General features: G+C 39.3%; 3 protein-coding genes across 3 annotated transcripts in view; 2 read left to right on the forward strand and 1 right to left on the reverse strand.

Annotated features, from left to right (window-relative positions):
• The window catches only part of AAMDC (adipogenesis associated Mth938 domain containing), a 215401-nt gene that overhangs the window by 149673 nt on the left and 44772 nt on the right, over window positions 1–20956 (reverse strand). The gene's annotated exons all lie outside the window — the stretch shown is intronic.
• LOC142194137 (glycerophosphodiester phosphodiesterase domain-containing protein 5-like) overlaps window positions 1–20956 on the forward strand; it is a 227434-nt gene that overhangs the window by 49976 nt on the left and 156502 nt on the right. The window lies entirely within an intron of this gene.
• Window positions 1–20956, forward strand: part of LOC142196052 (glycerophosphodiester phosphodiesterase domain-containing protein 5-like) — a 52866-nt gene that overhangs the window by 12932 nt on the left and 18978 nt on the right. The window contains exons 2-8 of the mRNA XM_075266243.1: window positions 11013–11222; window positions 12539–12642; window positions 12929–13022; window positions 15788–15847; window positions 16247–16345; window positions 16954–17047; window positions 19484–19629. Of these exons, the coding sequence (XP_075122344.1) occupies window positions 11040–11222; window positions 12539–12642; window positions 12929–13022; window positions 15788–15847; window positions 16247–16345; window positions 16954–17047; window positions 19484–19629 (780 nt within the window). The 5' untranslated portion in view covers window positions 11013–11039. The remainder of the gene's footprint in view (window positions 1–11012; window positions 11223–12538; window positions 12643–12928; window positions 13023–15787; window positions 15848–16246; window positions 16346–16953; window positions 17048–19483; window positions 19630–20956) is intronic.

Below are 20956 nucleotides of genomic sequence, written 5' to 3' on the forward strand. Positions count from 1 at the left end.
ATTCTTGTACATAGGAGTAGTATTATAGTAGTTATATTCTTGTACATAGGAGGTAGTATTATAGTAGTTATATTCTTGTACATAGGAGGTAGTATTATAGTAGTTATATTCTTGTACATAGGAGTAGTATTATAGTAGTTATATTCTTGTACATAGGACTAGTATTGTAGTAGTTATATTCTTGTACATAGGAGCAGTATTGTAGTAGTTATATTCTTGTACATAGGAGTAGTATTGTAGTAGTTATATTCTTGTACATAGGGGGCAGTATTATAGTAGTTATATTCTTGTACATAGGAGCAGTATTATAGTAGTTATATTCTTGTACATAGGAGCAGTATTATAGTAGTTATATTCTTGTACATAGGAGGTAGTATTATAGTAGTTATATTCTTGTACATAGGAGCAGTATTATAGTAGTTATATTCTTGTACATAGGAGGTAGTATTATAGTAGTTATATTCTTGTACATAGGAGCAGTATTATAGTAGTTATATTCTTGTACATAGGAGGCAGTATTATAGTAGTTATATTCTTGTACATAGGAGCAGTATTATAGTAGTTATATTCTTGTACATAGGGGGTAGTATTATAGTAGTTATATTCTTGTACATAGGAGGCAGTATTATAGTAGTTATATTCTTGTACATAGGAGCAGTATTATAGTAGTTATATTCTTGTACATAGGAGGTAGTATTATAGTAGTTATATTCTTGTACATAGGAGCAGTATTATAGTAGTTATATTCTTGTACATAGGAGGCAGTATTATAGTAGTTATATTCTTGTACATAGGAGCAGTATTATAGTAGTTATATTCTTGTACATAGGGGGTAGTATTATAGTAGTTATATTCTTGTACATAGGAGGCAGTATTATAGTAGTTATATTCTTGTACATAGGAGCAGTATTATAGTAGTTATATTCTTGTACATAGGAGCAGTATTATAGTAGTTATATTCTTGTACATAGGAGGTAGTATTATAGTAGTTATATTCTTGTACATAGGAGTAGTATTATAGTAGTTATATTCTTGTACATAGGAGTAGTATTATAGTAGTTATATTCTTGTACATAGGGGGCAGTATTATAGTAGTTATATTCTTGTACATAGGCGCAGTATTATAGTAGTTATATTCTTGTACATAGGGGGCAGTATTATAGTAGTTATATTCTTGTACATAGGAGTAGTATTATAGTAGTTATATTCTTGTACATAGGAGGTAGTATTATAGTAGTTATATTCTTGTACATAGGAGTAGTATTATAGTAGTTATATTCTTGTACATAGGAGGTAGTATTATAGTAGTTATATTCTTGTACATAGGAGGTAGTATTATAGTAGTTATATTCTTGTACATAGGAGTAGTATTGTAGTAGTTATATTCTTGTACATAGGACTAGTATTGTAGTAGTTATATTCTTGTACATAGGAGCAGTATTGTAGTAGTTATATTCTTGTACATAGGAGCAGTATTATAGTAGTTATATTCTTGTACATAGGAGCAGTATTATAGTAGTTATATTCTTGTACATAGGAGCAGTATTATAGTAGTTATATTCTTGTACATAGGAGGTAGTATTATAGTAGTTATATTCTTGTACATAGGAGTAGTATTATAGTAGTTATATTCTTGTACATAGGAGTAGTATTATAGTAGTTATATTCTTGTACATAGGGGGCAGTATTATAGTAGTTATATTCTTGTACATAGGCGCAGTATTATAGTAGTTATATTCTTGTACATAGGGGGCAGTATTATAGTAGTTATATTCTTGTACATAGGAGGTAGTATTATAGTAGTTATATTCTTGTACATAGGAGTAGTATTATAGTAGTTATATTCTTGTACATAGGAGGTAGTATTATAGTAGTTATATTCTTGTACATAGGAGTAGTATTATAGTAGTTATATTCTTGTACATAGGAGGTAGTATTATAGTAGTTATATTCTTGTACATAGGAGGTAGTATTATAGTAGTTATATTCTTGTACATAGGAGTAGTATTATAGTAGTTATATTCTTGTACATAGGGGGCAGTATTATAGTAGTTATATTCTTGTACATAGGAGCAGTATTGTAGTAGTTATATTCTTGTACATAGGAGCAGTATTGTAGTAGTTATATTCTTGTACATAGGAGTAGTATTGTAGTAGTTATATTCTTGTACATAGGGGGCAGTATTATAGTAGTTATATTCTTGTACATAGGAGCAGTATTATAGTAGTTATATTCTTGTACATAGGAGCAGTATTATAGTAGTTATATTCTTGTACATAGGAGGTAGTATTATAGTAGTTATATTCTTGTACATAGGAGGTAGTATTATAGTAGTTATATTCTTGTACATAGGAGTAGTATTATAGTAGTTATATTCTTGTACATAGGAGGTAGTATTATAGTAGTTATATTCTTGTACATAGGAGCAGTATTATAGTAGTTATATTCTTGTACATAGGAGCAGTATTATAGTAGTTATATTCTTGTACATAGGAGCAGTATTATAGTAGTTATATTCTTGTACATAGGAGGTAGTATTATAGTAGTTATATTCTTGTACATAGGAGTAGTATTATAGTAGTTATATTCTTGTACATAGGAGTAGTATTATAGTAGTTATATTCTTGTACATAGGGGGCAGTATTATAGTAGTTATATTCTTGTACATAGGAGCAGTATTATAGTAGTTATATTCTTGTACATAGGAGCAGTATTATAGTAGTTATATTCTTGTACATAGGAGCAGTATTATAGTAGTTATATTCTTGTACATAGGAGTAGTATTATAGTAGTTATATTCTTGTACATAGGAGCAGTATTATAGTAGTTATATTCTTGTACATAGGAGGTAGTATTATAGTAGTTATATTCTTGTACATAGGAGTAGTATTATAGTAGTTATATTCTTGTACATAGGAGTAGTATTATAGTAGTTATATTCTTGTACATAGGGGGCAGTATTATAGTAGTTATATTCTTGTACATAGGCGCAGTATTATAGTAGTTATATTCTTGTACATAGGGGGCAGTATTATAGTAGTTATATTCTTGTACATAGGAGGTAGTATTATAGTAGTTATATTCTTGTACATAGGAGTAGTATTATAGTAGTTATATTCTTGTACATAGGAGGTAGTATTATAGTAGTTATATTCTTGTACATAGGAGTAGTATTATAGTAGTTATATTCTTGTACATAGGAGGTAGTATTATAGTAGTTATATTCTTGTACATAGGAGGTAGTATTATAGTAGTTATATTCTTGTACATAGGAGTAGTATTATAGTAGTTATATTCTTGTACATAGGACTAGTATTGTAGTAGTTATATTCTTGTACATAGGAGCAGTATTGTAGTAGTTATATTCTTGTACATAGGAGTAGTATTGTAGTAGTTATATTCTTGTACATAGGGGGCAGTATTATAGTAGTTATATTCTTGTACATAGGAGCAGTATTATAGTAGTTATATTCTTGTACATAGGAGCAGTATTATAGTAGTTATATTCTTGTACATAGGAGGTAGTATTATAGTAGTTATATTCTTGTACATAGGAGCAGTATTATAGTAGTTATATTCTTGTACATAGGAGGTAGTATTATAGTAGTTATATTCTTGTACATAGGAGCAGTATTATAGTAGTTATATTCTTGTACATAGGAGGCAGTATTATAGTAGTTATATTCTTGTACATAGGAGCAGTATTATAGTAGTTATATTCTTGTACATAGGGGGTAGTATTATAGTAGTTATATTCTTGTACATAGGAGGCAGTATTATAGTAGTTATATTCTTGTACATAGGAGCAGTATTATAGTAGTTATATTCTTGTACATAGGAGCAGTATTATAGTAGTTATATTCTTGTACATAGGAGGTAGTATTATAGTAGTTATATTCTTGTACATAGGAGTAGTATTATAGTAGTTATATTCTTGTACATAGGAGTAGTATTATAGTAGTTATATTCTTGTACATAGGGGGCAGTATTATAGTAGTTATATTCTTGTACATAGGCGCAGTATTATAGTAGTTATATTCTTGTACATAGGGGGCAGTATTATAGTAGTTATATTCTTGTACATAGGAGTAGTATTATAGTAGTTATATTCTTGTACATAGGAGGTAGTATTATAGTAGTTATATTCTTGTACATAGGAGTAGTATTATAGTAGTTATATTCTTGTACATAGGAGGTAGTATTATAGTAGTTATATTCTTGTACATAGGAGGTAGTATTATAGTAGTTATATTCTTGTACATAGGAGTAGTATTGTAGTAGTTATATTCTTGTACATAGGACTAGTATTGTAGTAGTTATATTCTTGTACATAGGAGCAGTATTGTAGTAGTTATATTCTTGTACATAGGAGCAGTATTATAGTAGTTATATTCTTGTACATAGGAGCAGTATTATAGTAGTTATATTCTTGTACATAGGAGCAGTATTATAGTAGTTATATTCTTGTACATAGGAGGTAGTATTATAGTAGTTATATTCTTGTACATAGGAGTAGTATTATAGTAGTTATATTCTTGTACATAGGAGTAGTATTATAGTAGTTATATTCTTGTACATAGGGGGCAGTATTATAGTAGTTATATTCTTGTACATAGGCGCAGTATTATAGTAGTTATATTCTTGTACATAGGGGGCAGTATTATAGTAGTTATATTCTTGTACATAGGAGGTAGTATTATAGTAGTTATATTCTTGTACATAGGAGTAGTATTATAGTAGTTATATTCTTGTACATAGGAGGTAGTATTATAGTAGTTATATTCTTGTACATAGGAGTAGTATTATAGTAGTTATATTCTTGTACATAGGAGGTAGTATTATAGTAGTTATATTCTTGTACATAGGAGGTAGTATTATAGTAGTTATATTCTTGTACATAGGAGTAGTATTATAGTAGTTATATTCTTGTACATAGGGGGCAGTATTATAGTAGTTATATTCTTGTACATAGGAGCAGTATTGTAGTAGTTATATTCTTGTACATAGGAGCAGTATTGTAGTAGTTATATTCTTGTACATAGGAGTAGTATTGTAGTAGTTATATTCTTGTACATAGGGGGCAGTATTATAGTAGTTATATTCTTGTACATAGGAGCAGTATTATAGTAGTTATATTCTTGTACATAGGAGCAGTATTATAGTAGTTATATTCTTGTACATAGGAGGTAGTATTATAGTAGTTATATTCTTGTACATAGGAGGTAGTATTATAGTAGTTATATTCTTGTACATAGGAGTAGTATTATAGTAGTTATATTCTTGTACATAGGAGGTAGTATTATAGTAGTTATATTCTTGTACATAGGAGCAGTATTATAGTAGTTATATTCTTGTACATAGGAGCAGTATTATAGTAGTTATATTCTTGTACATAGGAGCAGTATTATAGTAGTTATATTCTTGTACATAGGAGCAGTATTATAGTAGTTATATTCTTGTACATAGGAGGTAGTATTATAGTAGTTATATTCTTGTACATAGGAGTAGTATTATAGTAGTTATATTCTTGTACATAGGAGTAGTATTATAGTAGTTATATTCTTGTACATAGGGGGCAGTATTATAGTAGTTATATTCTTGTACATAGGAGCAGTATTATAGTAGTTATATTCTTGTACATAGGAGCAGTATTATAGTAGTTATATTCTTGTACATAGGAGCAGTATTATAGTAGTTATATTCTTGTACATAGGAGTAGTATTATAGTAGTTATATTCTTGTACATAGGAGCAGTATTATAGTAGTTATATTCTTGTACATAGGAGGTAGTATTATAGTAGTTATATTCTTGTACATAGGAGTAGTATTATAGTAGTTATATTCTTGTACATAGGAGTAGTATTATAGTAGTTATATTCTTGTACATAGGGGGCAGTATTATAGTAGTTATATTCTTGTACATAGGCGCAGTATTATAGTAGTTATATTCTTGTACATAGGGGGTAGTATTATAGTAGTTATATTCTTGTACATAGGAGCAGTATTATAGTAGTTATATTCTTGTACATAGGAGGCAGTATTATAGTAGTTATATTCTTGTACATAGGAGCAGTATTATAGTAGTTATATTCTTGTACATAGGGGGTAGTATTATAGTAGTTATATTCTTGTACATAGGAGGCAGTATTATAGTAGTTATATTCTTGTACATAGGAGTAGTATTATAGTAGTTATATTCTTGTACATAGGGGGCAGTATTATAGTAGTTATATTCTTGTACATAGGAGCAGTATTATAGTAGTTATATTCTTGTACATAGGAGCAGTATTGTAGTAGTTATATTCTTGTACATAGGAGTAGTATTATAGTAGTTATATTCTTGTACATAGGGGGCAGTATTATAGTAGTTATATTCTTGTACATAGGAGCAGTATTATAGTAGTTATATTCTTGTACATAGGAGCAGTATTGTAGTAGTTATATTCTTGTACATAGGAGGTAGTATTATAGTAGTTATATTCTTGTACATAGGGGGCAGTATTATAGTAGTTATATTCTTGTACATAGGAGCAGTATTATAGTAGTTATATTCTTGTACATAGGAGCAGTATTATAGTAGTTATATTCTTGTACATAGGAGCAGTATTATAGTAGTTATAGTGTTTTTGTTTAGGAATGATGAAATGCTATAGGGAAGTAACCATGGGACATGTCCCCAAAAATATGCCAAGTATCCCCTGGTGTGTCACAGTTCCAACCTCTACCCCCACAGAAAATAAATCAGTAAGTCCATGATGGAGAACAGTTCTGAGGTCTGCGTGACTCCTGCCATTCCTTGGCTGGTCTCGGTGGACTTGGCAATAATGGAGCAGCTACTAAAAATGGAGTCCCCACTCTCTCCAGAGCCCTCTCGCCTTATTCCAGGGATTTGGTGACCGTGTTATTGTGATTGAAGGATAACAGAAATGGAAACTCCCGGTGAGATTTAACATGTTGACTGAAGGGCTAGAGTTGTGAGGTGTGGTGCTCGCTGCCTTGCCCAAATATATTCTATGTATATAAGTAATAGTCCTAATAGAAAGATTGCAGAAAGACGACACATCTTGAGGAATCTAGAGGACTCTTAGGTGCCCTATAGATTGTCATGATGTGTAATGCTACAGGATCCGTTTGCGGCAGTAACTACACTCAGATCCCTGTCTGTGTTATGAAGCTTTCTGGTTAATTTGACTCCTTTCCTTACTATGCCCCCTACAGACTCCTTGCAGCTACCTTCTCCGCCATCAGCCCCAGCACACTTGGTGTGTAATACTGCGGTAGTATTCTACGTGTAAATGGGGATTAAAGATTTAATACAAGATGTCTGACATTGGACAAATCCCCTGTGCACGTTCTCTCTCCATCCCGGGGGGTTCACTAGTGTCCCAATTAAAGGGACGTATAACCCGCGGCCTGTCTTCGTTCTGTTTGCTTTACGTCTATTTGTCTTTGTGTTATATCCGCCAGTTCTGCATGGAGACAGGTTGTCGGTCTTGTTCTATATAATGACTGTAATGTTTCTGCTTCCTTCATTACTTTACGCCACATATCTCCAGTCTCGAGAACCTCCAGGTACTTGTGCGTCCATAGGTCACCGATACCCGCTGCTCCTATATATGTAGGTGGCCCTTTAAATTTATCAAATCCTGCGCGTTAAATACGGAGTAAAATTCTGCAATTCAGGACACTTGGGAATGAAGAGATTCTAGTTGATCAGATTAATGAAGATTTTGGAATTTATATAACTCCTTCCGTCACCTCCATTCACATCCAAAGCTGCATTCACATTTCTCAGCCAACGGAGGCAGCTTTGGATGTGAATGGCGTGTAAGATACTACCAATATTGAAAACTAAAGACAGTAACTTGTTTCCCGCGTTATTCTATAAATCTCCATTTTGTCGGATTATATTTAGTGGATGTACTGACTGGGGAAGCGTTAGGTGGCGGCCATCTTGCCTCAGGCACTTCCTGTAATTTGCCGGTGACCCACTTTATATAATTACCATTGATTACTGTGCAGATAAAGCGATAGAAAATACAATTTACTGCGCCGGGAGGAACTCCGACAGGGAGACATACACTCACCGGCCACTTTATTAGGTACACCTGTCCAACTGCTCGTTAACACTTAATTTCTAATCAGCCAATCACATGGCGGCAACTCAGTGCATTTAGGCATGTAGACATGGTCAAGACAATCTCCTGCAGTTCAAACCGAGCATCAGTATGGGGAAGAAAGGTGATTTGAGTGCCTTTGAACGTGGCATGGTTGTTGGTGCCAGAAGGGCTGGTCTGAGTATTTCAGAAACTGCTGATCTACTGGGATTTTCACGCACAACCATCTCTAGGGTTTACAGAGAATGGTCCGAAAAAGAAAAAACATCCAGTGAGCGGCAGTTCTGTGGGCGGAAATGCGTTGTTGATGCCAGAGGTCAGAGGAGAATGGCCAGACTGGTTCGAGCTGATAGAAAGGCAACAGTGACTCAAATAGCCACCCGTTACAACCAAGGTAGCCAGAAGAGCATCTCTGAACGCCGCACAGTACGTCCAACTTTGAGGCTACAGATGGGCTACAGCAGCAGAAGACCACACCGGGTGCCACTCCTTTCAGCTAAGAACAGGAAACTGAGGCTACAATTTGCACAAGCTCATCGAAATTGGACAATTGAAGATTGGAAAAACGTTGCCTGGTCTGATGAGTCTCGATTTCTGCTGCGACATTCGGATGGTAGGGTCAGAATTTGGCGTCAACAACATGAAAGCATGGATCCATCCTGCCTTGTATCGGTAACGGTTCAGGCTGGTGGTGGTGGTGTCATGGTGTGGGGAATATTTTCTTGGCACTCTTTGGGCCCCTTGGTACCAATTGAGCATCGTTGCAACGCCAAAGCCTACCTGAGTATTGTTGCTGACCATGTCCATCCCTTTATGACCACAATGTACCCAACATCTGATGGCTACTTTCATCTCAGACTGGTTTCTTGAACATGACAATGAGTTCACTGGACTCCAATGGCCTCCACAGTCACCAGATCTCAATCCAATAGAGGAGCATCTTTGGGATGTGGTGGAACGGGAGATTCGCATCATGGATGTGCAGCCAACAAATCTGCGACTGCAACTGTGTGATGCCATCATGTCAATATGGACCAAAATGTCTGAGGAATGCTTCCAGCACCTTGTTGTATCTATGCCATGAAGAATTGAGGCAGTTCTGAAGGCAAAAGGGGGTCCAACCCGTTACTAGCATGGTGTACTTAATAAAGTGGCCGGTGAGTGTATACTGTACATACCTCACAACTTATGAAGAACAGAAAGAGGGGGAAAAATGTGCGGTGCGTGCAGTGTGCCGTGGCAAATTTAGCTCCACCCATTTTTATGTTGACTCCGCCCATTCTCTCATTTTTCATGTTCCCCTACACCGCATAATCCTCCTACAGTCACCCGTAAATTATATGTCCCCCCCCCTCCATCTCTCCCCCAGTTTCATATATCCCCTTCATCTACCCCAGTTTCAAGTCCCCCTCTTCCATCTCTGCCCACAGTTTCATGTTACCCTTCCATCTGCCCCCAGTTTCATGTCCCCCATCTCTGCGCCCAGTTTCATGTTATCCTTCCATCTGCCCCCAGTTTCATGTCTCCCCATCTCTGTTCCCTTTCATCTGCCCCCAGTTTCATGTCGTCCCCCTCCCTCCATCTCTGCCCCCAGTTTCTTGTCCCCCCCATCTCTGCCCGCAGTTTCATGTTACCCTTCCATCTGCCCCCAGTTTCATGTCCCCCCATCTCTGTCCCCAGTTTCATGTCGCCCCCCTCCCTTCATCTCCCCCTAGTTTCATGGGCCCCCTTCTTTATGTTCCACCTCAATGTTTAACACAAAAAACACTTATATTCACCTTCCCTCGCTTCCCCGCCGCTCTCTCCGCAGTTTCATTCACAGAGTTTTAGGCGCGATGTGACGTCATCACATCATGCCTACACATCCACTATCTGTAGCGCAGCGGTTAGTGGATGTATTCAACTCCTCCGGACGCCGATCTGAGTTGAATCCAGGACCTGTCGACTGGACAGGACCCGGAATCCGGGACGGTTGGGATATATGCATATATAGAAGGCCGAAGCCTGGCGGCCATTTTGTTTTTGCTCCTTATTACTGCTTTATGTCTAGGGCTTGTCTTATTTGTTAGGCCCAAACCCAACCTATTTATTATGATCTAGAAATGAGACCTTTGGGTTAAATGTTGACTTCTCCTTTGTTCTTGCGTGTTTTTGAGTCCGGTGTAATCCCACATGCCCTTCTCCTGTTCTGTACAAGTTGTAATCTCTTCCTTTCCACACGGTTGGATACCCAGCGAGCTCGCTATGAGCCAGAAGACGACGACGGCCGCCACTAATTCCAGATGCACGCGATTACCTCACCAACACCGTCCGAGAAGGAATGTACAAGACATTCCAATGGCGGTCACCAGACGACCAATCCCGCTGAACCAAACCGGATCAGACTGATTGACTCTTGTACTTAAAGAAGCTTAAAATACTTTAGTACAAGTCGACTTCTATGAAACTGTATTCTGGCAGTCTCTCCGTTCTATCTGCTTCTAGGAAAGCTGGGCTCTAACTAATATGGCTGTATAGTGTTATCACCCAGCTTTTCCTGACTGCTAGATCTGACTATTTATGAAATGACTCCCTTCTGGTTCCTATATTGCTGCACTCTTCTTAGATTAGACCGCGGCATCAAAAAACCTCAACAGAATAGGGGCCGCACGGTGGCTCAGTGGTTAGCACTGCAGCCTTGCAACGCTGGAGTCCTCAGTTCAAATCCAACCAAGGGCAAAAAACCATCTGCAAGGAGTTTGTATGTTATGTATGCAGTAAGCTCCCCCTAGTGGTGGATACAAGCAATCAGCATTTTATCATTTAACTCTATAGCTGTGTGTATATGACACAAATTTTTATTTTTTTTTTATCCCAATTTGCGCGTGATCTCTTAATATGTCTTTATCTTGCAGGCATGAGGGCGGTGTGAGTAGTCCCAAATGGGGAGCTCCTCCACCACTCTCAGGAGGTTGAAGCTGGGGAAACTGAAGATTGTTCGCAGACGCCTCCTGCAGCATTACGAGCACCAGCCGTTCATCTCGTTCCTGGCAGGTCTGTACAGCTGCAGATGGAAACGCTACCAGCGCGAAAAGACCGAGCCCGGACATTGCTGCTGCAAATGGGTAAGTGTGATGGGTAAATTTTTTAAGGGCTCAATTTTCTCCTTTCTGACAGTGGAAGGATGTGTATCATAAATCTCCTCACTCCACTGCCCAGACTCAAAGCCTTTCCAAATGGGTAAACCTCGCAACCTTTGGCAGGCAAGCCTTGTCCATATTCTCAAAACCGTTTTGTTTCAAACCAAACTTGTTCGGTAAAAACCATCATATGAGAACCAGAGCCTGTATGGTAGTTGACTTCTGGCCCTGCTGGCCTTTGGGACCAGTCATAGTTGCGACCACTGTGACTCTATAGTTAGTGCCCATATAGCACCACCATACAGTGCTAAAGTATGCACACATAATGCTTTTATATAATGCCTATGTACAAATACACTGCCAAAATAATATCACCATAAACCACTAACACGGTGGCTCAGTGGTTAGCACTGCAGCCTTGCAGCGCTGGGGTCCTCGGTTTGAATCCTGCCAGGAACAACATCTGCAAGGAGTTTGTATGTTCTCTCCATGTTTGCATGGATTTCCTCCCTTACTAGACAAGACATACTGATAGGGACAAAAAATGTATGTTGTGATCCCTCTATGAGGCTCACAATCTACAAAAAAAAAAAACCCACTAAATAATGGCACCATTGGGTGCCCACCAAATATCCACATATAGGGCCTACACACATGGGCAAAATTGTTGGTCCCCCTCGTTTAATGAAAGAAAAACCCACAATAGTCACAGAAATAACTTGAATATGACAAAAGTAATAATACCTTAAAAAAAAAAATTCTATGAAAATGAACAAAGCTTTTCGCTTCAACAGAATTTTAAAAACAAAATAAAAATCTCATGAAACAGGCCTGGACAGAAAGAATGGTTCCGGCTTTCTGACACTGGGCAGCACATTTCTCTCTAGAATCCCTTGATAGTCATGAGATTTCATTGGACCCTGCACAGATACAAGACACCCTGTGCCAGATGCAGCAAAGCCGCCTCAGAACATAACAGCCCCTCCTCCATGTGTCACAGTAGGGACAGCCTTCTTTTTCAAGATAGGTTTCATTTTTCCGTCTGTGACCATAGAGCTGACGTGCCTTGCCAAATTTGTTAAATTTTTGTTTCCTCTGTCCATGGGACATTCTCCCTATATGACGTATATGTGGACATTGATGTGGATGGAGATTTCGACACAAGATCTTCTTAGCCTCAATGTATGGACGTGTGATGTCATCAGTAGTGCAGCCTCAGGCTTCTAGTAATGTTTTTAGGCCTCCTTTAGTAGAATGTTTTGTTACGATGGCCGATAATAATCTCTATCTCTGTTTTGTAGAAGGAGTCCGTGTTCTTCATCCTCCTGGTCGCGACTTTCTGTCTCTCTTTAGTTTTCTTGTATTTTTGGGGGGAAGCTAAGAACGACTACAATGACTTTGACTGGTAAGTGACTCTCGCAGATACTGGAAGAAGGCACATGCTGTACTTTAATATAGGTCAGTGCACTATATGGCGGCACATAGTGTGTGGGGCTTAAGGGACACTCAGTCCGCCTCAGCTGATTTTTAGCATAGTAGCCAAGCCATTGGCATATACAAAATCTGAATAGTGTGCTAGTTGTAGGGCATGATATTGCGGTGTGTTTACATGGACTCATTTGGATATATGGAGTTGTGCTTCATTGTTACTCTGTACATTACGTAAGAAATCAACCATCTTTTCCCAACAGGTACTCATTTAAAGGCCTGGGATACTGGTTCCTGTGGTCATTGCTGATCCTGGTGGTGGTGGTCGTGATGTTCACCTATATAGCAATATTAGTGGTAAGTCTCCAAATGTATGGACCCTGAATGATCTAATATGTACACAAGCATGAAGAACAGGGTATATCAAAATGATTCATTTAAATAACATCTAATACCCACTGTAGATCACTGTAGGGAGTGCCCTGGAAGAAGGCTTAGAGCCGAAACGTGCATTGGGGCCTGGTGTGTGGGCTAAACCAGCAAATATTTTTACAATTCATCCATGGGTATGTTATACCTCTGACCTCAGTTACCTATTGTTTTTTGTCTACATTTTTACCTAGCATGTTATACCTACTACCGCTACCTCATTGACATGTGCACTACCTACTTATAACATGAAGTGGATTCACCTGGATAGGCTTTCTCTGCAACATGACGTTTCTAATTGTGTTAACTGACATGCACTTACTAGTCCACTGTGTGAATTGTGTCAGAGATGCATGAAGGTCACTGATGTTGAAATTTCTAAATATACCTTGATAGGTTCCTGGGTTTATTACACCCTTACATTTGGGCGATTACTATAAGCTTACAACTTGATTTTGTACAAATCTATTTACTTCAAATACTGGGAACAATAATTACCCTATTTATACTCTCACTTTGCTGGATTTATCCCCCACACCTACTGCTGGTAGATGTGGTATTGTCACCCTTTTTAACTTGTTGTTATTGTGTTTGTATATTTAATAAAAATTGTCTGTTTCAATTTAGCATTTTCTACCCCTTTTTTCCGTTTACCCCTATGTTACTAATATACAGAATAAGTTATGTTAAGTTGTCTTTATAATTGTTGGTACCTGGAAACCATCAACAAGTAGGTGGTAAAACTGTATATAAAGAGAAACTCCACGGTAAACTGCTATATAATATAAAATGCAGCAGGTTATAGATTTTGTGCAGGGTATTGAGTCATTGCATAATAGAAATTGTTACACAGACATAATATAGATGTGCGTGTATATATGCAATTACAATAGAAACAATCAGCAGCGTGTTATAATGGAATATATATATTACAAGCTGGGAAACTTGACATCTGAAGCCTCTATTATTGTGAGCGCTGCTCTGGAGTATAATACAGGATGTAACTCAGGATCAGTACAGGATAAGTAATGTAATGTATGTACACAGTGACTGCACCTGCAGAATAGTGAGCGCAGCTCTGGAGTATAATACAGAATAAGTAATGTAATGTATCTACACAGTGACTGCACCAGCAGAATAGTGAGCGCAGCTCTGGAGTATAATACAGGATAAGTAATGTAATGTATGTACACAGTGACTGCACCAGCAGAATAGTGAGCGCAGCTCTGGAGTATAATACAGGATAAGTAATGTAATGTATGTACACAGTGACTGTACCAGCAGAATAGTGAGCTCAGCTCTGGGGTATAATACAGGATAAGTAATGTAATGTATGTACACAGTGACTGTACCAGCAGAATAGTGAGCGCAGCTCTGGGGTATAATACAGGATAAGTAATGTAATGTATGTACACAGTGACTGTACCAGCAGAATAGTGAGCGCAGCTCTGGAGTATAATACAGGATAAGTAATGTAATGTATGTACACAGTGACTGTACCAGCAGAATAGTGAGCTCAGCTCTGGAGTATAATACAGGATAAGTAATGTAATGTATGTACACAGTGACTGCACCAGCAGAATAGTGAGTGCAGCTCTGGAGTATAATACAGGATAAGTAATGTAATGCATGTACACAGTGATTCAGCTTTCTATATAGATTTATTCTATACATTACTTTAGGATTCAGTGTATACTTAGTATAGTTTCCCGTTCTGTGCTTACTAGGGAGGTTCTCTCAGTAATAGTGACTTTCCAGAGTTTACATAAAATCTATTTTTGACTCTTTGGTATTTTTGGCTCACTATAAAATGTTATAAACAGGTCTAAATTACTCACTCAGTATGTGGGTGTGGTTGGGGGGTGCAGATATTTTTGTTGTTCTATTATAGTGAATGACATTTCGGAGAGTGATGTATTCATAGTAACATAGTAGATGAGTTTGGATGAAGACACACGTCCATCATGTCCAACCTATAACTCTACAGCATTGATTCAATAAGTTCTACAAACCCAAGAGTCTGTTCACAGGGCGAAAACCTTTTCCGCCGTGTGAATTTTCCGCGCGGCTAGCGTGAATGGGCCTAATCGGGAGTGAGTCTTGAGCCGCGGACGCCGTGGCAAGATAGGGCAGGTCGCTTCTTTTTCCCGTTAGCTAGCAGGGAAATAAAAAGCGAGTGGCTCCCATTGAAGTGAATCGGAGACTTTTTTTTGCAGGCGAATTTTGAAGCGGATTCCACGTCACAATCCACCTGCAAAAAACTCTGTGTGAACATACCCTAATACATCTGACAGTCGAGGGTTTTACAACAGTTGTATCTAGTTTATATAATCCTCTGTGCTAAATTATATCAGCAGGCAGGGACACGGCTACAATAGAGAGAGGGTATCAGAACGGTATGAGGCTCCTAGTGGGAGGAGCCCAACAATGAGGAGCTTCTCCTGATTGTTGTGCCAGTGTCATAGGAATTACCTGCAGCCACCACTAGAGGGAGCTCACTGCATACAGATGTACAAATACGCTTTAGTGCTAGCTGTATAAAGCTATAGGCAGGGAGCTCCCCCTAGTGGTGGCTGCACTGGAAGAAGGAAGGGAAGAAAATTGCACAGTTTAACTTTTTATTTATTTATGTTATTTTTTTTTATTTTTAAGTATGATGGGTACATAACAGATGATGGATTTTTTTTTTCTAGGTTTTGGCAGTATGTCTGCTCTCAGAGGGTCAGCAGCTGTACCTGCACTGGAGCCACAAGGTAATGTATGACGATAATAGAAACACTAACAGCCAGTGCCGCCATTACACTCCAATTATATGCTCAGTAACTTCTTCATATATCTGTATAGGAGTCTTTTTTTGATTCAGAGCTCGAAATCCTCTGCATAGATATAAAGTTAAATAAGATTTCGGCTACCACCACTAGAGGGAGCTTGCTGTTTATACAGTACATTGAACTCAATAACACAATGGGCAGAAATCTCTTTAGCTCCCTCTAGTGGTGCTTTCTGGCAGACACAATTTTATCATGTATCTATCTATGTTTAGGGTATTTGGGGCTCTGTATGAGGGAAAACAAAGCTGTATTTTTCAGCTAGGAAAAATTCCACTGTGTGAACATGTCCTTTAAAAACAGTTCCATTTTGTCTTTCCCCAGGGTGTCATGCTGTTTGTCCTGATTTTCTTTATCGCTGCCCTCGCTGTCCTGTCTAATTTATGGGGTGAAGAGTGGTCGGCGGTTCGCCTCTCGTTTCAGGTAAGCAGACAGTCCAGTGAGAATGGCGACGTTCATGGTAAATTGCGGTAAAATCTGACACTGTCTGCAAATGACAAACCTTTATAATGCTGAAATGGGGCTCGAAGCATAGGACATGTTGTGGAGTAGGGGAAGTAGTGGATCATCCTTCAAACCCTAGTTGTTTTACTGGAAACTTAAAAAAAAAAAAAAAAAACCTATATAAATTTGGTATAATTGTACCCACCCATAGAATACAGGTGATGCGGCATTTTTGGCTGCACAGTGTACGCTGTTTAAAAAAAAAAAAAAAAAGTGAAAATAAAGTTTTTTTTTTCCTATTCCCACCCCATTCAGAATTTCCAGTACATCCCAGTTTCCCAGTATACTGCATGAAATATTAAATGGTACCACTGCAAAGTACTATTTGTCCCACAAAAATGAAGCCCTTCTATGGCTCTATGAAGAGAAAAATTAGAATAAAAAATATGGCTTTTGGAACGTCAGGAAAAAAAATAAAAGTTGAAGAATGGCTGCAAGGGGTTAATTTAGTGATCTTAGACGTATTCTGACGATGGTTTGGCGGTTTCCTCTCCTGTATGACTTTTGTGAGTTTGTTTCCTCCGCAGGTGACCGCTCCGTACCTTCACATCGGCTCTCTTGCAGCAATGACTCTTTTGTCTTGGCCGGTCGCTCTTTATTTTGTCAGGATGAACAGGAAACGTAAGTGTTATTGTCTGGGCGGAATCAGCCGGTATCTTCCTTTTTATTCATCACCTCCAGTGGCATAACTAGGAATGGCGGGGACCTGTGGCGAACTTTTGACATGGGGTTTCCCCTCCGACGCCCGACTCTCTTTTCAGACCCCAGAGTATAATAATCCATGACTCAGGGAGGATATAAACAAAAAAATAAATACTGTTACTTACCTCTCTTGGGCTTCGGCGCACTCCCAGCTGATGTTGGCCATTTTCAATGATGGAAGAGTCGTCTCGTGAACGGGGCTTGTGTCACGACTCATAAGGAAGCAAGCCTGGCCCACGTGACATCACCAAGTTTGCCTGGAGCCAGGAGAGGTAAGTAACTTTTTATTTTATGTTTCTTCACCTCTCCTGGATCTCCGATCATTATACTCGAGAGCCTGAACCCCCCCCCCCCCCCCCCCGAGTATAATGATAATGGTGTTTGTGGGGTTCGCAGGCCCACGGCCTTAATTATCGATCGTGGTAAGTAAATAGGGCCCGATATCTGTTGGAGTTACTCCAGCAGGTAACGGCCTATTAATAAAAATAAATAAAAAAATTGGTAGCTGCTGCCGCCGGACCCCCTGTTGTCCCAGGCCAGCTGCTACCCTGGTAGTTACGCCCCTGCTCCCAACCATCCAGGACTCTGGGTGCTGTCCCAGTTGGTGAGAGGTATGTCCTCCAGATGCTGATGCTGTCTGCTCCCGACATCACCATTATGCCCCGGTCTCTGCTCCTGGTGTCTTGGTAGCTGAAGGTGCAATGTGGTGACATCACTTACATTGTGCCTGCTGTTCCCTGAAGGCTTCGGATCAGGGGCTGCAGAGAACAGCAGGGGAGATGGGGGTATTAGGTTTTTTGTTTGTTTGTACTTTGGGGGCACCAGGAGAGGGTCATTTATACTCTGGGGTCTGAGGGGACATTATTTTGTGGGTGCACCAGGACAGGGGCTTTATACTGTGAGGCAACTGAAAGGGGACTTTATACTGTGGAGCAGTGGCGTAACTACCACCATAGGACATAATACTGTGTGCAGGGGCCACTATGGGGGATAATACTGTGTGCAGGGGCCACTATGGGGCATAATACTGTGTGTAGGGGCCACTATGGGGGATAATACTGTGTGCAGGGGCCACTATGGGGCATAATACTGTGTGCAGGGGCCACTATGGGGCATAATACTGTGTGCAGGGGCCACTATGGGGCATAATACTGTGTGCAGGGGACACTATGGGGCATAATACTGTGTGCAGGGGACACTATGGGACATAATACTGTGTGCAGGGGCCACTATGGGGCATAATACTGTGTGCAGGGGCCACTATGGGACATAATACTGTGTGCAGGGGCCACTATGGGACATAATACTGTGTGCAGGGGCCACTATGGGGCATAATACTGTGTGCAGGGGCCACTATGGGAGATAATACTGTGTGTAGGGGCCACTATGGGACATAATACTGTGTGCAGGGGCCACTATGGGGTATAATACTGTGTGCAAGGGACACTATGGGGTATAATACTGTGTGCAGGGGCAACTAATAGACATAATACTGTGTGCAGGGGCCACTATGGGACATAATACTGTGTGCAGGGGCCACTATGGGACATAATACTGTGTGCAGGGGTCACTATGGGACATAATACTGTGTGCAGGGGCCACTATGGGGAATAGTACTGTGTGCAGGGGCCACTAAGGGACGCGTCCTTGTAAGTCATGGCGACCAATAGGAGTTCAGCTTCCTTTTCTAACCTTCTCTGAAAAAAATAAAAGCTGAATTCTGATAGGTCGCTGCGAGCTACTAGAACACAAGGGGGTGAGAAGTAGAGGAGCTGCACACGGATCCGACTGGTTGCTATGGGCAAGTGGAAGAATTGGTCTCGGTAACCAACCAGATCCCTGCTTTCATTTTCCAAAGTGTTGCTGGAAAAGAAAGCTAAAATCTCATTGGTTCTAGAGTAACCAATCGAGTTACAGCTATTAATTTCAAATGGATTTGTCAAAGCTGAGAGCTAGAATGTGATTGGTTGTAGGAGTCTCTGCCTTATGGTATCTTGTGGCCCTTTTTATAGATGTCCCTCTTGGTTGGTAGGCAGCTTGTCTTATGGGGGCCAGATTGCGGATTTGTTGGGGATCATCATTACCATATTATCAATGTTTGCATAGTTAATAAGCGGAAAAATAACAATAAAAAGTGAAATTTTCTTTGCTTTAATTTCATGCTAAAATATTCCACAGTCTGTTCCTATGAAGGCTCCAGAACACTGACATTTCAGATGCACATGGACATGTTGGCTTTGCTTTTTGGGATATTTTTAATTTTTTTTGCATTCTTTCTATAATCGTATTGGTTTTAGTTTCTTTTCCAAAAAAAAAATTAAAATTCGCATTTAATATTTGTTTTTTTTCTTGTAGTCTCTCAGGTGATGATCGTCGGTCCGTACATCGCCGTGCTGCTAGTCCTGTATCTCTTACCACTGGGGATGTATTCCCCCTGCATTAGGGAGAAGGGGACGCTCGGGCCCAAACCATTGCTAATAGGGCACAGGGGATCACCGATGGTAAGTATCCACCCAAGGGGTCAGAAACCTGTTTGTTAAGAATATCCTTATATCCTGAAGAATAGGCGACTACCATATATATCCCAGAGTATAATAATCGGAGACCCAGGGGGAGAAAAACATAAAAAAACCTCTGTTGCTCACCTATCTCCCGGCTCCTACGCTGTCGGCCTCCGTAGTAGTCCATCTTCAATTACGTCAGACGTCACATGACCCGGGATGCAGGCTGGGGTCATGAGACGTCAGACGACTAGGCCGAAGCCTGCCCAGATCATGGAGAGGTAAGTAACAGTGTTTGTTTCTTACCTCTCCTGGGCTGCCGATCGTTATACTTGGGGGTCCGAAAAGATCCCCGCGTATAATGGTAGCGGCTGTCACCGGGCCCCTAATGTCCCGGGCCCTGTGGCAGCTGCCCCTGCTGCTATGGTGGTAGTTACACCACTGATATATATATATATATATATATATATATATATATATATATATATATATATTATTAGTACAGACCAAAAGTTTTCTGTATTCATGATTATGACAATTGTAGATTCACACTGAAGGCATCAAAACTATGAAGTAACACATGTGGAATTATATACTTAACAAAAAGGTGTGAAACAACTGACAATCTGTCTTATATTCTCGGTTCCTTTTGCTTTGATTACGGCTTTGCACACTCTTGGCATTCTCTTGATGAGCTTCTAGAGGTAGTCACCTGAAATGGGTTTTCACTGCACAGGTGTGCCCTGTCAGGTTTAATAAGTGGGATTTCTTGCATTATAAATGGGGTTGGGACCATCAGTTGTGTTGTGCAGAAGTCAGGTGGATACACAGCTGATAGTCCTACTGAATAGACTGTTAGAATTTGTATTATGGCAAGAAAAAAGCAGCTAAGTAATGAAAAACGAGTGGCCATCATTACTTTAAGAAATGAGGGTCAGTCAGTCCGAAAAATTGGGAAAACTTTGAAAGTGTCCCCAAGTGCAGTTGTAAAAACCATCAAGCACTATCAAGAAACTGGCTGACATGAGGACCGCCCCAGGAAAGGAAGACCAAGAGTCCCCTCTGCTGCGGAGGATAAGTTCATCCGAGTCACCAGCCTCAGAAATCGCAGGTTACCAGCAGCTCAGATTAGAGACCAGGTCAATGCCACACAGAGTTCTAGCAGCAGACACATCTCTACAACAACTGGTAAGAGGAGACTTTGTGCAGCCGCCGGCCTTCATGGTAAAATAGCTGATAGAAAACCACTGCTAAGGACAGGCAACAAGCAGAAGAGACCACAAGGAATGGACATTAGACCAGTGGAAATCTGTGCCAAGGTCTGATA

The sequence above is a fragment of the Leptodactylus fuscus genome, chromosome 2, assembly GCF_031893055.1.
Source record: "Leptodactylus fuscus isolate aLepFus1 chromosome 2, aLepFus1.hap2, whole genome shotgun sequence".
Classification (NCBI taxonomy): Eukaryota; Metazoa; Chordata; class Amphibia; order Anura; family Leptodactylidae; genus Leptodactylus; species Leptodactylus fuscus.